The sequence below is a fragment of the Myotis myotis genome, unplaced genomic scaffold (assembly GCF_014108235.1).
Source record: "Myotis myotis isolate mMyoMyo1 unplaced genomic scaffold, mMyoMyo1.p scaffold_m19_p_6, whole genome shotgun sequence".
Lineage (NCBI taxonomy): Eukaryota > Metazoa > Chordata > Mammalia > Chiroptera > Vespertilionidae > Myotis > Myotis myotis.
In genome coordinates this window covers 75,730,974-75,748,064 of record NW_023416368.1, presented here as the reverse complement: position 1 = coordinate 75,748,064, position 17,091 = coordinate 75,730,974, and the positions used below count along the sequence as shown (strand labels likewise).

The 17,091-nt window shown below is 41.7% G+C and overlaps 1 protein-coding gene across 18 annotated transcripts in view; it reads left to right on the top strand.

The window, feature by feature from the left end:
* The window catches only part of HMBOX1 (homeobox containing 1), a 221,710-nt gene that overhangs the window by 128,317 nt on the left and 76,302 nt on the right, over nucleotides 1–17,091 (top strand). For all 18 annotated transcript variants that reach the window (XM_036312106.1, XM_036312100.1, XM_036312104.1 and 15 more), the window contains one exon: nucleotides 8,079–8,189. In XM_036312106.1, the coding sequence (XP_036167999.1) occupies nucleotides 8,079–8,189 (111 nt within the window). The remainder of the gene's footprint in view (nucleotides 1–8,078; nucleotides 8,190–17,091) is intronic.

The window sequence follows — 17,091 nt, the reverse complement described above, 5'->3', positions numbered from 1 at the left end:
CCCCAACCCCCAGATTGGCCCTGCTCTATGCGTGACAGGGGGTGGTGCCGCAACCGCCCCATCGACCCTGCCTTGAGTGTGACGGGGTGGTGCCCCAACTCCCCAATCGGCCCTGCTCTGAGCCCGACCAGGGCCTGCACCTAGGGATTGGGCCTGCCCTCTACCACCTGGGAGCAGGCCTAAACCAGCAGGTCGTTATCTCCCGAGGGGTCCCAGACTGCTAGAGGGTACAAGCCGGGCTGAGGGACCCCCCTTCCCCCCGAGTGCACAAATTTTTGTGCACCGGGCCTCTAGTGTTCAATAATAAACAAATATTTAAGTGGGTCATTGTATAGAATACCATGTAGCCATTAGAATGATGAAGATTTATAATGTACTACATGAGAAAATTTCAAGACATTATGTAAGAAATGCAATTTATTTCTTATGTAGAGAATAACTCCAAATGTGTGTTTAAAAAACAACTAGGTGTGTGTGTGCACATATGTTTATATATTAAATGCATACGAAAGAGTCTGGAAGGATTCACATCAAATAAACAAGAATACGTTTACATTAGAGAATAAGAGAAGGGTTGGGGATGAAGGACTTTTTTTTTTTCATCTGCAGGTTTGTGAGTTATTTTTGTTGAGAATGCATGCATGTATTTTAACTTAACAATTGTGGGAGGAAAATTGTAGAGATGGCTGCATTTCTCAAGTAGAAAATTGCTTGAAGAAGCACCTTTCACTTTTTCAACTGTAAAATGATCTTCCAATTAAAAAGGATCTTATTGTGAGAATTTTGGATCTTAAATGGTTAGTTTTTTATCAGTCCAGCTGTCCAAACAAAAGAGACTGAGATTACAAGCTGCTGGAATGAGGATTGGAGAAAACATGAAGAGAATTTTACGAAGGGAAACTTTAGATTTAGTAAGCATTTAAGAGTTGGGGGAAAGAGTAGAGCAGAAGATAAAATTGAGATGGGGGACACTGGAAGAAGATCAGATTAAAAGGAAGAGGATAATGAGTTAAGTTTACTGTGTTAAAGACTTGTGGGAAATTCTCATGAAGTTAACTAGCAAATGGTTTCAAAAACAGTCTGGTGCTCTGACATTTAGATGATATTTTAAATCATGGTTGTTGATAGTTGATAGTTGAGATGACCAAGAAAGAGTGTATAGAGAGAAGGTGCTTAAAGATATAAACCTACGAACACTAACATGTAAGAAGCTAGCAAAGCAATTCCTTAAGTTGCATTGGAGAGTTGTAGCCAGCATTCCAGGGATGAAGATGATGTGAGTAGCCAGTAGTGTCACATTCCACAGGAAGTGGAAGGAAGAGGATACATTTTTTTAAATAATAAATCTTTATTGTTCAGATTATTACAGTTGTTCCTCTTTTTTTCCTCATAGCTCCCCTCCACCCAGTTCCCACCCCACCCCGTGCCCTTACCGCCACCCCGTCCTTGTCCATAGGTGTACAATTTTTGTCCAGTCTCTTCCCGGACCCCCCACATCCACTTCCCCCCAAGAATTGTCAGTCCACTCCCTTTCTATGCCCCTGATTCTGATCTATTCACCAGTTTATTCTTTTAGTCAGATTTTTTATTCACTGAATTTTTAGATTCACTTGTTGATAGATATGTATTTGTTGTCCATAATTTTTATCTTTACCTTTTTCTTCTTCCTCTTCTTAAAGAATACCCATTTTAATGTGTACTATTAGAGACTTTGACAAGAATGGGTAGTGGTGGAGAGCCCTCTAGTGGAAGGGAGCATAGCATTTGAGGAACTCGAAGAAGCCTCATAGAGCTGAAGCTCAGAAAAGAATCTCAGTGAGGCTGGCAAAAGGCTTTTTTGGCCTTTGAGTCCAATGTGATCACTTTCTTATTGGAAAGAAATTAATCAGAGGCTAGTTTTAGTCCCAATGTATGAAGGTTGTATGTAAATTTTTCTTTTCTTCTGCCCTGTGAAAGGTTAGAAAAGAGGCTTTGTAAGGAGTTAAAACTTGTGGAGAATATTTTTTTTTCAGGAGTGGGAAGAGGAGAGTTAGGGAAACATTTTTCCCAAGGAGAAACACAAAAACTGATAGTAAAGAGAAGCTGCAAGGCCTTTTGTGACACCAAGGTCACCCGCAGCTCCAAAGGCACGGAGGAGCCCCAGAAGGACGAGTTAGAGAACGTGGCCTATCAGTAAGCTGCTAACCGAGAAAAATCATTGAAAAAATATGTTGTACATACTTAATTTTCATAACACTTCTAGAAAAACTATCTGCTTTATTACTTCATTTTCTGTATTTATTATATAAGAACAGTTAAATTTACAGTGAAGAAGTTCTTTTTTATTTTCTCTCACACAAAAGACTAGACAGAAGGATATTCTTTATTACCTTCTCTCCATTTGTTTTATTAAATTAATAATTATGCATAGAGAAAATTGTGCAGCAATATTTATTAACAGATAACATTGTTTACCTCAGAGTAGAACTGCTGAGGAAAGGCTGAAATTAACTTTTTTTTGTACTTCTTTGTTGTTTAACTTAATTGCAGTATTTATAAAACAACCAGTAAAGTATGTCATGTTTATAAGGGAAGCGTAAATATAAAATAAATTAATACATATTTGTAGAATGATTAAAAACCAATATGGAGGTTTACAGTGTAGGAAGTGTGCCACTCTATTTTTGGCTATATATAAGTTTTCGTTACTATACAAAACAGAATGATGATGATGTAAATGTAGCTTTACTTATAAAACTATATACATTTCATTTATATCATGGGCATCTTTCCATATTGATATATATTCATTTATTTTCTAAATACTACACAGAATTTTAAAATCTTTTGTCGGGAATCTTTTTTTAAATTGAAATATATACAGAGAAAAGTGTCTAGCTTAGTGACTTTTATAAAGTGAAGACATGCATGTAACCACCATCCAGATCCAGATCCAGAATAGTGCTGATCACTACATAAGCTTTCCTCACACTACCTCCCAGTAATGAACCTGCTCCCTCTAGTTTTAGGTAGCCATTCATATAGATAACTAGGGGCCCAGTGCATTAATTCGTGCACCTTGAAAGGAACTGTGGGCCGCAAGGCTGCGGTGGGCACAGGGGTGGTCTCGGCCCATCCACACCCCCACCTGGCCCCTCCCACCGCGGCCCCCGATTCTCCGTCCCCTGTCTGCTGGCAGCCCCGCTCCTGCGACCAGTGCTCCCACACGCTGACGGTGCCAGCCCCACTCGCACCCGCTGATGGTGTGGAGTGATTGGGGCTGGTGCCAGCAGCAGGTGTGAGGAGGGCCAGTGCTGTCAGTGGGTGTGAGTAGCAGCTGCTGCCCTGATTGCCTTCAGGAGCAGGGGGAGGTGGAGAAGCCCTCTGGGGTGATTGGGGCCCGCAGCTGCCACTCGCACCTGTTGATGGAGCTAAGCCATCAGGACCGGCGTCAGGCACTGGCAGCAGATGCGAGCAGCAGCTCCAGCATCGGCAGCGGATGTGAGAGGGGCTGTCGCTTCAGCGGGTGTGAGCAGGGCCGGAGCTGGCAGCAGGTGTGAGCTATGGAGCAAAGAATTTTCAGTAACCACCAGTGGCTTGCCCCGATGACAGCAAGATGACAGCAACCAGCGCCCCGCCTTGGTCTGGAGCCCCCGCTCACCTGCTCCACCATCTCATTGTGGCCAACACCCGCCATTTCTGTGCACACCCCTGGTGGTCAGCGCATGTCATAGCGACCAGTTGTTCGGTTGTTTGGTTGTTCCTCTGTTCCACCTATTTGCATATTAAGGTTTTATATATATAGACTAGAGGCCCGGTGCACAAAAATTTGTGCACTCGGGGGGGAGAGGGGGTCCCTCAGCCCGGCCTGTGCCCTCTCGCAGTCTGGGACCCCTCGGGAGATAACGACCTGCTAGCTTAGGCCTGCTCCCGGGTGCCAGAGGGCAGGCCCAATCCATAGGTGCAGGCCCTGGTCGGGCTCAGAGCAGGGTCGATTGTGGAGTTGGGGTGCCGCCCCCTGTCATGCACAGAGCAGGGCGGATTGGGAGGATGCAGTGCCACCCTCAGTCACGCTCAGGGTAGGGCCGATTGGGGGGTTGGGGCACTGCCCCCTGTCACACTCAAGGCAGGGTCGATGGGGAGGTTGCGGTGCCACCCCCTGTCACGCACAGAGCAGGGCCCATCAGGGGGGTTGTGGCTCCGTACCCTGTCACGCACAGAGCAGGGCCCATCAGGGGGTTGGGGCGCCGCCCTCTATCACACACAGAGCAGGGCCAATCGGGGTTGGGGCGCCATCACTGTCACACTCAGGTCAGGGCCGTTGGGGAGGTTATGGCTCTACCCCATCACAAACAGAGCAGGGCCCGTGGAGGGGGGATTGGGGCGCCGCCCTCTATCACCCATAGAGCAGGGCCGATCAGGGGGTTGGGGCACTGCCACTGTCACACTCAGGGCAGGGCCAATGGGGAGGTTATGGCTCTACCCCGTCACACACAGAGCAGGGCCCGTGGGGGGGGGGGGGGGGTTGGGGCACTGCACCCTGTCACACACAGAGCCGCAGGGCGATCAGAGGGTTGGGGAGCTCCCCCATATCAGGCACAGAGCAGGGCTGATCAGGGGGTTGGGGCGCCTTCCCCTGTCACGAGCAGGGCAGATAGGGAGGTTGTGGCCCTGCCCCCTGTCACACACAGAGCTGCAGGGCGATCAGGGGGTTTGGGTGCTGCCCCCGTCACACTGATCCCGGTGCCGGGAGGCCTCGTGGCTCCGCTGATCCCGGTGCTGGGAGGCATATTACCCTTTTAGTATATAGGATAGAGGCCTGGTGCACAGGTGGGGGCCGGCTGGTTTGCTCTGAAGGGTGTCTTGGATCAGGGTGGGGGTCCCCATTGGGGTGCCTGCCAGTCTGAGTGAGGGGCTGAGGGCTGTTTTCAGGCTGGCAGGTGACTGAAGCTCCCAACTGCTCCTTTTTTTCTTTTTCTTTTTTATTCTGGCCAGCTTTAGCTCTGGCTCCAGCTCTGAGGCCTCTGTTGCTGAAAGCAGGTATCTGGTTTGTTTGGGTTTTATAATCAAGACACTGTATCAACTCCAGCTCTGAGATCCCAGCTGGCTGAAAGCAGGTTTCTGGGGTTTTGTTTAACTTCTATATTTGTAACAATGTTTCAAACTGCAAGCTCAGAGGCCGGCAAGGCAGACGGGGAACGTTGGTTTCCTCCATCACTGAAGCAAGCAAGCCTCATGTTAGCTTCAAGCTGCCTGGCTTCTGGCCGCCATCTTGGCTGGCAGTTAATTTGCATATCGCCCTGATTAGCCAATAGGAAGGGTAGCGGTCGTATGGCTAATTACCATGTTTCTCTTTTATATATATATAGATTGTCTCTCTTTTAGTTTTATATAAGTTGAATCATACAGCTGTGTCTAGCTTTTTTATGTGTGTCTGATGGTTTTTGGTAGACATTGTTTTTGTGGGATTTATCCATGTGGTTGCATATTGCAGTAGTTTGTCCTTTTTCTATTTGGTGTAGTAGACTATAGTAGAATGCATAAGTACCACAATTATGCATTTTCCTGTTGATGGGTGTTTGAGTTGGTTCAAATTGGGGACTAGAAGCCTTTTTGTACATGTCTTTTGAACACATTGCTATTGAGCATGTACACATTTCTGTGTTCTGTATACTGAGGAAAGAAACTGCTAGGTTGCCCTGGCTGGTGTGGCTCAGTTGGTTGGAGCATCATCCCATACATCAAAAGGTGGCGGGTTTGATTCCTGGTCAAGGCACATACCCAGGTTTTGGGTTCAATCCCTAGTTGGGATGTGTGCAGGAAGGAACAAATCTAAACTCATTTTTAAAAAAGAGGCAAAAGCCCTAGCTGATTTCTTCAGTAGTTAGAGCATCAGCCTGCTGACCGAAGGGTTGCAGGTTCAATTCCATTCAAAGGTACGATCCCTGGCCCTGGTTGGGGCACATGCAGGAGGCAACCAATCAATGTTTCTCTCCCTCTGTCTCTCCCCCTCCCTTACACTCTCTATAAAAAAATAAAATCAATGGAAAAAATATCCTCGTGTGAGGAAAAGAAATTGCTAGGTCCTATGGTATGCATATGGTCAATTTTAGTAGGTACTGCCCCATTGTTTCCCAAATGACCCTGACATTTTACCCTCCTGCCAGCAGTATGAGAGTTCCATATACTCTGTCCTTGCCAAAACTTGGTATTGATGGCGTGTTTTTTTTGTTTTGTTTTGTTTTTTTGGTTGGTTGGTTTTGTTTCTTGGTTGTTGTTTGTTTTTGGTGACTGATTTAGAACATTACTTTTAAAAGTCTGCCCAGTTTTTTTATTATGTGAGTATACCATAATTTAACTAATCTTTTGATGGGCTTTTGCCCTCTTCCTTCACTACCGGGACAGCGCTAAAATCTAGTGGGCTCAGTGTTTATTCTGTACGATCTGACTGTGTGTGGGAGATTCAATACTGAAAGTAACAGTACTGATATAGTCTATCTTTTCTTAAAAGATTTTCCTCAAATTCTCTTTGTTTTGAGTAGTATGGTACTGATGTGAAGAATCCACATAAAAATGTTTTATTTTGTTGACATGAAAATCAATTTTGATTTCATAGTGGAAAACGGTTTTCTTTACTCTTGTTTAAAAGTAATGTAATAATCTGAATCTGGACTTGTGGTAAGGCATTGCTAAAGACAGCCAACATTAAATAATTTGCATTCTCTTAGAACAAGCATAGAGTGCTGGCTGCCAGCACCTGCTTCACATAGATCGTCAGTCCATTGGAAAACCACTGTGTGAATTATTTGAGAATGTAATCACTTAGGTTTTGTAAAACTGAATTTCACCCTTTGGAAATGAAAGGTGGTTCCAATCAGGGAACCTTGCTTCACAGCCCAACTTGTCTTTTAACAAAGCTTCCCTCCCCCATTTCTGCAAGTTTTCTTCTAACATAGGTTTTTAAAAGTATGAAACTCGAGGGGCTTGCTTTTAATGAGTTAAATATAATCACCAGGCCTCCTGCTTCTCATGTTAGGGGGTGTGATTACTTCATGATAACCACTCTTCCTGTTGTGCATTATAGCTTTAAACAGGTGTTGTCACAGGTGGTATTCAGTACTATCAGTTACCATAAGTAATTCCTTGGGAGAGTTAAGATACTGTTAACCCTCTCTGATAGCTGACTGGTCCTTTAGAAAGTGCCTTATGGACATATAAGACAGTTTCATCTTTCCTATTATTCTTTGCTTTGCTAGTTGTATGTTAAATTATTCATTTTTGGAATAGTTATAATGACCAGAAGGAGCAAGTGGTTCTCATACTAGTCAGTTTTAGACATGCTTTTTTAATTTCACATGTGGAGGTTTTCCCCATTTCTAATTAATTGCTGTCAAGAGCTTCTTACTTATAGCTGGAAACTTCTGCTTTATATTCTGTTCAGTTTTTTGAAAAGCCTGTGTTAGAAGACTGCCTTTACCACTTGAGATTTCTTAAGAGTTCATATTGCAGCAGAAGTCTAAAAGTCTTCCATTTCTTAGTTTTCTGTACTAATAGTAATGAATCTGAAATGCCTAAATGAATTAACAAATAAGCCAGAAACTTTATTGAAGAGAGCATTTTCAATAACCTCTTTTTTCCCCAGCCCCTAACTCTTTTATCAGTATCAATAATTAGTAGCAAAACTTGCTGGCTTGATTTTTTTTTCTTTTCAATATCTATTAAAAGTTCTAATATTCTAAACCAGGATTGGGGTGGAGGTGGTGGTAGCTGGAGGAGCACAAATCTAATCAATTTGTGATTAATAAGTGTTACTTAGGAATCTCTTCATGTATCTCATATTTATGGACCAGGTTTAGAGATTGATTTTAGAGACCACTTTCAAATCTTGATTAATAAAATGCTGATCTCTAGTAGATAATTCTGAATATATCCTAGCACGTTTAGCCAGCTTTTACCAAGAAGCCCAATATAAGAGTTGTTTAAGTTGCAGCTTTCTTATAAAGAAGAGAATAAAGAACCAGCAACCTAGAACCAAGAGAACCCTCCTTAATTTCCCCGCAACTTCATTACTTGCAACAGCTGTTTCTCTTTCTACATAGGTATCAGTCAGAGCCGGATCTCTCACTGGCTGTTGCAACAGGGATCAGACCTGAGTGAGCAGAAGAAAAGGGCGTTTTACCGTTGGTATCAACTGGAGAAGACAAACCCTGGTAAATATCATTTTCTTTTTTCTTTGCATATGAAATGAGACATATGTAATTAATTGCTTTATTGAATCCATGTGCTACCTTGTTTTCATCATGGTAGTTTCAGACTTTACTGTTTTTCTTTTAAGCCAAAGAAAAACTGCAAAACCTAAGCCCTGTTGTACCAATTTTTTATTTAGTGTCTAATGTCATCTAAGGTGCCTCTGTTTCCAGTTTTTTGATATTTCTAACAAGAGTTGGAAAGAAAAGTCATGGTTGTCAGTGGGCGATTTTCTTCTTCTCAACTATAGGTACACATAAGATTCCATGTCTAGTTTTTTTTTTTTTTTCTTTAATCTTGTTTTAGTGGTATAAACTTATACTTTCATTTACTCCATGCTATACCTTATCCAATGATCTCTGCTAATGGTTTTCTAATTCTAATTACCTGGGTGGTAAGTGTGTCTTGGACTTATGCGGAAGCTGTCCAAATGACTTTGGGAGCAGCAATAGGTTGGAAAGTAGAATAAAATCTTAAGGAAAAAGATCACAGAAACCTTTGTGTCTAAGGTTGCCAGGGATAGGCAAATTCTAGTACAGGATACTTTTAACAAGTGGTATATAAAGTAAAACCTGAAGTTGTGTGACAGACTGTCTCAGTCTACACATAACAGACTGATGGCAGTGAGCCCGATGTCAAGTTGACCTTGTGATTGAGCTGTCTTCTGTAATATTACAGCATTAAATCCTTTGCTTACAGACTGAATTACCAGTTGTAATATTGCATATTGGAGACTCTTAGCTAATAATAGCATTGGCCCTGAGGCAGGAATAAAGAATGTTATAGAGACATATATTTCTGTGTGTCTGTGGTAAGATATTTTTCAGAGATCACGTTCTTGACCTGAAAAGCCCAGGCAGGCCCAAACAGAAGAGAACATATTAACCTCTCTGCAGTGAATTTTTTATCAACCTGACCCCCAGTTTCTATTTTGAAATGTTTCAATGTACAGAAAAGTTAAAAGACCAACACAGTGAATATCTGTTCACCCTCTTCTTAGATACAGTAATTGTTAACATTTTGCTACATTTGCTTTATTCATATAAAATAAATTAATTAAAAACTTACATATATAGTCCTGACCGGTTTGGCTCACTGGATAGAGCGTCGGCCTGGGACTGAAGGGTCCCAGGTTCGATTCCGGTCAAGGGCATGTACCTTAGTTGCAGGCACATCCCCAGTGAGGGGTGTGCAGGAGGCAGCTGATTGATGCTTCTCTCTCATCGATGTTTCTGACTCTCTATCCCTCTCCCTTCCTCTCTGTAAAAAATCAATAAAATATATTTAAAAAACAAAAACAAACTTATATGTATGTTTGCATGTATACACACACTCTCTTTAGCATTCATCTCCAAAAAAAGAGTAATCACCTACGTAACACAGTTCCTATGATCATACCTAAGAAAATTAATAATAATTTGCTGGGGCTGATCAGCAGCCCCTGAACAATGGACGAACAGATTACTCTGACACAGTTTCACTGTGGGGGAGAGGGCTAAGGGACAGCCCAGCTGAAAGAGCCAGGCAGCCTCGATTGCCTGCCTCATTAGACTTTTATTGGAATTTTTATCTTTAGATAAAGTCAGTAGGGTGAGTAATCTTGGGAGGACACATGTGTTTACATTGTCCTCAAGGCAAGGACATCCAGGGATTAAGCATAAGGATTCCAGTAAACACCCGGGGGTCTGCACATGCACAGACTTGTTTGGAATGGTCAAGGAATAATTAGGGGCACTGCCTTCCACACTCCCCTTAGGCTCCCCTAAGTCGGAATTCCGATGAACAGGGCAGGCGGCCTTCTACACACTTCCCTTTTCTCGGAATGTCCTCCTTACAACTTTCCAACCAAGTCTCTTGTGCTCCCCAGCAATAATTCCTTAATATCATCTAATATCCAGTCCATATTTACATTTCTGTAGATGTTATAAGAATGTCTTTGATAACTTTTTAAAAATTGAATAGTATCTGATTTAGGTTGACAAGTTGGAATTTGTTATGTGTTTTAAGACTCTTAAATCTAGTCACTTAAACTTTTTTTATGACAAACTTTTAAAATCATTTAATATTATAATGTCTCATATTCTGGATTTTTAGTTTTCTTTTATTATCAATTAACTAATCTCTTTAAGTATTTCCCATAAACTGGAAGCTAGGATTAGAGGCTTGATTAGATTTAGGTTAAACATTTTTGGCAAGAATACTTCATGGATTATTTAGAGAGGGCATGTGTTAATGCCTGCAATTTACTTTGAAATGCATAAAAGTAAAATGAATAGGAAGATGATAAAGAAATGTGATAAAGTTAGTACTGTGTTGTAAAATACTAGATAGTATGAGTACAGATTTTTGCTATAAATTCTTTCATTGTTCTGTATGTTTGAAAATTTTCACAATAAAACATTGGGGCAAAATGCTTGTTAAGTAATGTTTACCTCAATTTACCACATAACCAGAGGTGTATAATGGCAGGTTGTAGCATTATTCATATGCTAAGTTTGATCATTTGTTAAAAGTAGTGGTCACCAGGTCTTGTTGTTATAGTTTATAAATAATCTACGGGGTGTAATTTTGCCACTGAATGACTCTCCTCTTAGACTGTTTGCCACTAGTCTTAGCATCCTTTGATGATGCTCATCTGAATCAGTTGCTCCAATGGAGATCGCAAAATGGTGATAGTCTAATCTAACATTCCTTCAGCATTTATTAGCTGGCAGTTTTTCTGCAAAGGAATTTCATTTTTAAATATTTTTCTAATGATATCTAGACATAAAAACCTCTCAAAAATAATGACTCGTTGCTGCCATTAGTTAAATGTTCTAAATTAGCACATTTCAGTAGAAATATAATGCAAATGACATGTGCAATTTTAAATTATCTAATAACCACATTTTAAAAGGTGAGAAATAGCTAAACTTAATATATTTTATTTAAGAAATATATATTATTATTCATCATTTAATCTTTCTTTCTCTTTGTACTGATTCTTTGAAATACAATATATGTTTTACACTTAAAGCACCTATGTCCAATCAGCCACATTTCAAGTGTTGAATAGCCCCATGGGCTAGTGGCTACTGTATAGGACAGCACAGCAGCACTTCAATCTCAGCTTACAGCAATCTTCCCAAAGATAGCACTTCTTCCATAATTCACAGCAGAGCAAATCACATGAAGAGGGACAGAGCTTGGCACTTGTCTATCTAATTAATAGAGCAGCTTTAGGCTGGCTGGTAGCAAGGGTTCAGCTAAGTAACTAAGGAATTGTGCTTGGGGGTTTCATGACCTGGTCACATTCCACAAATTGGTTACCAGGGAGCACCAGAGAGATTGTCAGGATGTTCCAAAAATGAAGAATTTGGAGGGCAAATACTAGTCATTTGTGTCAGGCAGTCGTCCTCCTTAAGAGAAGGAATTTGTCACTTGTATTTGGCACTTAGAACAATGCCTAATGTATAATCTTATCACAGTTGGTGGTGCTAAATTTCCACACTGAGATTCAGGGCTGGGCTCCAGTCCCAAGCAGGAACTTGGATACCAGGAAAACAAATTAACTAGAAACAGGAAGGAGAGACCAAGGTGCAGCATTTTTGCAGTTGATCTGATACCACTTCCCAACTGCAGAATACTATTGTTGGAATTCAGATTTTAGCACTGAGGTGGATATTGTGTTCTTCTGAAAATTATTGTTTTATTTTTAATCTTAGTTCCTATTTCAAGCTATCTTGGAACCAGAGCTAGGTTCACCCATCAGCAGGAAATTGGAGAAAATTGGAACTAAGGCATTGAAACAAGAAAAATGGGAAAGGACTAACATCATTCATCCAGCTGTTGATGAGAAGCTGTTTTCTTTATGGAGATAGTGCCCCTGTTAAGAATAAATTCCCTTAGTCATATGCATTTGCTGTTCAATAAAGTTGCATTGCCAGCTATCCCTTTTTTTCTGGGTGGTTTCTGTTTGTTTGCTAGCTTTTTTTGTTTTTGTTTTTAATTTGAAAATCAAATCTATACTGGTTCTGAGTTCTCCAATTTTCTGTAGGACATAATTTGAAAAATGAGTTCATAATTGAGTTGGTAGTTTTCATTGCATAAACAGTAATTGGATGTTAGCAATTAAAATTTAATTTTTAAAGATTTTATTTGTATTTCAATCTTTATTATAAGAGCTAATATGCTATAGAATTCTTTCTAAAGATAAGTGCTGGATAAGTGCAGTTTTATTTTTTGTTCAATTACAGTTTACATATAACATTATATTAATTTCAGGTGTACACTGCAGTGATTAGACATTATATAACTAAGTGATCATCCAATATATCTTGTACCCATTTGACACCATACATAGTTATAATACTAGGGGTCCAGTGCACGAATTCATGTACCTTGAAAGGAACTGTGGGCCGAGAGGCTGTGGTGAGCACAGGGGCAGGTCTTGCCTCATCCTCCGTGCCCCTGCCCGGCCCCTCCCACCTCCGCCCGCAGCCCCCAGGAGCTGACAGCACCAGCCCCTCTTGCACTCGCTTATGGTGCAGAACGCCTGGGGCCGGCGCCAGCAGTGGGTGCAAGCAGAGGCTGCCGGTCCCAATCACCCCTCAGGAGCAGGGGGAGGTGGAGAAGCCCTCAGGGGCGATTGGGGCCAACACTGGCAGCAGGTGTGAGCACCAGGTGGACCACAATGTGCAGAAGCAAAGAATTTTCAATAACCACCAGAGGCTCGCCCCAATGACAGTGACCAGCACCCTGCCTTGGTCTGGCACCCCCGCTCACCTGCTCCACCATCCTGCCACAGCTGAGGCCCTACATGTTCCATGCTCTGCTGCCAACGCCCACCATGTTCCATGTGTGACCCCTGGTGGTCAGGGCACATCATAGCAACCAATTGTTCAGTTGTTCGCCGTTTGGTCTATTTTAAAAAATATATATTTTATTGATTTTTTTACAAAGAGGAAGGGAGAGGGATAGAGAGTTAGAAACATTGATGAGAGAGAAACATCAATTCAGCTGCCTCCTGCACACTTCCTACTGGGGATGTGCCCACAACCAACATATGTGTCCTTGACTGGAATCGAACCTGGGACCCTTCAGTCCACAGGCCAATGCTCTAGTCACTGAGCCAAACCGGTTAGGGCCATTCAGTCTATTTGTATATTAGCCTTTTATTATATAGGATTATTGACTGTATTCCCTATGTTGTGCTTTACATCCCCATGACTATTCTGTTACTGCCTGTTTGTACTTCTTAATCCCTTCACCTGTTCACCCAACCCCCTCCTACCTGGCAACCATCAAAATGTTCTCTGTATCTGTGAGTCTGTTTCTGTTCTCCTTGTTCATTTATTTTGTTTTTTAGATTCAATTGTTGATAAATATGTTATTTATTGCCATTTTATTGTTCACATTTTTTATCTTTTTTTTCTTCAATTCTCCTCTCCTTTAACATTTCAAGTAGTACTAGCTAGGTGGTGATAACTCCTTTAGCTTTTTCTTGTCTGGGAAGCTCTTTATTTGTCCTTTAATTCTAAATGATAGTCTTGGTTGTAGGTACTTGCTTTTCATCACTATGAATATTTCTTGCCAATCCCTTCTGTTCTGCAAAGTTTCTGTTGAGAAATCAGCTGACAGCCTTATGGGAGCTCTCTAGTAGGTAACCAACGGCTTTTCTCTTACTGCTTTTAAGATTCTTTGTTTTTAACCTTTTGCATTTTACTTGTGATGTGTCTTGGTGTGGGCCTCTTTGGGTTCATCTTGTTTGGGACTCTCTGCACTTCTTGGACTTGTATGTCTATTTTCTTCACCAGGTTAGAAAAGTTTCCATCATTATTTTTTAAAATAGATTTTCAGTTTCTTGCTCTCTCTCTTCTGCCCCCCATGATGCAAATATTGGTATGCTTGAAGTTGTCCCAGAGGCTCCTTACATTATCCTCACTTTGGGGATTGTTTTTTTCTTTTTCTCTTTTTTGGGGTGGGGAGGTTGGGTGGGCAGGAGGGGTTGTGCTATTCTGAAAAGGTGCCTTTTGCTTCCTTATATTACAAATCGCTGTTTTGGTTCTCAGCTTCAGCTACTCTACTATTGGTTCCCTGTAAATTATTCTTTTTAAAAATATTTTTTTTCTTATTTTTAGAGAGAGAGGAAGGGAGAGGGAGAGAAAGAGAAACATTGATATGAGAGTGAAACATTGATTCGCTGCCTCCTGCATGCCCCCTACCAAGGATTGAGCTCACAACCCAGGCATGTGCCCTGACTGGAAATAAAACTCGCAACTTCTCAGTGATGATGATGTCCAACCAACTGAGCTGTGCTGGCCAGGGCTGTAAATTTAGTTAGTGTATCCTTTATTACTGACTAGTTATTTTTTATGGTTTCCATGTCCTTTTTTATACTGTTGAGGTTCTCTGTAAGTTCATCTACTCTTACCCTAAGTTCATTGAGCATATTTATAACCAGTGTTTTTGAACACTGTGTTAAATTCCTTATCTCTATTTTGTTTAATTATTTTTTTGGAGTTTTGTTCTCTTCTCTCATTTGGGACCTGTTTCTTTGTCTCTTCATTTTTGCAGCCTCCCTGTGTTTGTTTCAATGTATTCGGTAGAGCTGCTACGTCTCCTGGGCTTGGTAGAGTGGCCTAATGTAGTAGGTGTCCTGTAGAGTCCAGTGGCACAGCCTCCCCGTTCACCTGAGCTATGCATTCCAGGTGCACAGCCCTCACCCCCCATGTAGGTTGTGTACACCCTTGTGTTGTAGTTAAGCCTTGATTGCTGTTGGCATGTCAATGGGAGGGATTCACCCAAGGCCCATTGGCTGTGACCACTGTGAAGAAGCAGCTGTGCAGGGTACACCCCACAGAGCAGGACTTACTTCTGTGGTTCTCTGGTGCATGCTGAGTCCTCCCCTTGAGTGTGTCACTTGTGGAAGTGGTTGAATGGTGCTTTGACATGGTCTGAAGCTGTCTACAGAGTGTGATGGCTTGTAGGGCCTCCCAGGAGGTGCAGGCCAAAGTCAGCCAGGCAGTCCATGTTCTACCTGGGCTACCCAGCATGAGCTACAAAATGATCTGCAGATGGCTGCTACTTGTGCTGGGCTTGGAGGTGCCCAGGAGAGGCTAAGCTGTGAACCATGGCTGGCTGCTGCTAGTGCCTGGCCTGGGGCCACTTAGCGAGAATTACGGAGCACTCCAAGACCAGATGCTGCTTATGTGAGAGATTTAAGAAAAATCTGAGGCATGAGCCAAGACAGGCCAACTATTTGGAAAAGTCACTGGAAACAGCTTGGGTGGGCAGGAAAGTTGGTGGAGTGGGGTCTTGGAATCACCTGGTTAGGGAAAACAGTGATGGAGACTCAAATATGGTGCCTTCCTACTGCCTCTGTTGGGGGAAGGCTCAGAAAAGGAACAGAGGCTCTGCCAACACTTCTGTCCGGGAGAAAGCTGCCCCTCCAGCTCTTTCTCTGATGCCAGACACTTCAGGTCCTCCCTCTATGTCCCTCATGGTTATTGAGCTGCTGTCCCAGAGCTAGAACTCAGAAGGAGCGAGTCTGAGTAAGTCCGTCCATGGGCCCTACAAGAGAAGCTGCTCGGGACTCCAGCAGCCTCCCTATCACTCAGCCACAATACCCATTGGTTTTTACAGCCAGAAGTTGTGGGGACTTCTCTTCCCAGCACTGGAAACCTGAGCTGGGGAGCCTCAGGTGGGGCTGGGACCCCTCGCTCCTCAGAAGGGGACCCCCCCAGCTGAGACACCCCTCTCCGGTGTTTATTCACCATGTGGAACCAGCCTGTTTGCGGCTCCATCCTTCCTACCAATCTTGATGTGGATTCTTCTTTATATCCTTACTTGTCAGACTTCCGTTCAGCTAGATTTCAGGCAGTTCTCGATGATTGTTCTGTAGTTTAGTTGTATTTTTGATGTGGTGGTGGGATGAGGCAAGTATTACATTTACCTATGCCATTGCCTTAGACTTTAACATTTATTTTAGCTAAAGAATTATTATTTCTTCTTATTCCATGGACACTTTGAAACTACTATTATGTTTGGGTAAAATGAACTAAACTTATGTTAGCACCTAAGAATGTCATATCCACTGTCTAGTAAGTTGTTGCTTATATAGTATGTCAGAATCTTCTCTGCAGGTCATTGCAGAGATTATTAGAATTTGCCTAAATGTCCCTAGTTGAGAACTGGTTAAATAAATTTGGTAATCTGTACATTGGAATACTGTGGAAGCTATATATCTATTTTTTAAAAGATGGCTTTATAGGAATTGGATTTATATGTGATAAATATTAAATTCATAAGTGAATAAAACAAGATATAAAACAATGAATATAGCATTTTGTCATTTTTATACTCACACACACGTATGTATTTAAATAAACACAGAACATCTCTGGAAGGCCATATTAAGAGTTGATAAGGATAGCTCAGGAGCGGGGATCTGAGTGACTGTTAACTAAATAACCTTTTGTCTCTTTCTAAATTTTGTACCATGTACTTGTACTATATATTCAAATTTTACATATAAGGTATAATGAAAAGGAAGGAGGGAGGAAGGCAAAGAGGGATGGAAACAAAAGAAATTAATCTGCTTTGTTATCTGCATTTAAAATATTTAAAAAACCGAGAACCTAGGTTCACATGGTATAAACCTGCTTTTGTGAATCTGTTAGGTAAAAAAAAGTAAAAATAAAAAGATGTCAGTGATTTTTATTAGTAGGTCCTTTTATTTCATAAACTTTTCCTAGGCAGGATAGATAGCTCATCAGAAGAAATGTAAGTAGTACCATTCCTTTGCATATATATTCTGAGAAAAGAAATTCAGAATGAAAAGGTACTTTGTCTCATTTATGTAAATTTAAACATTTCAAGACAAAT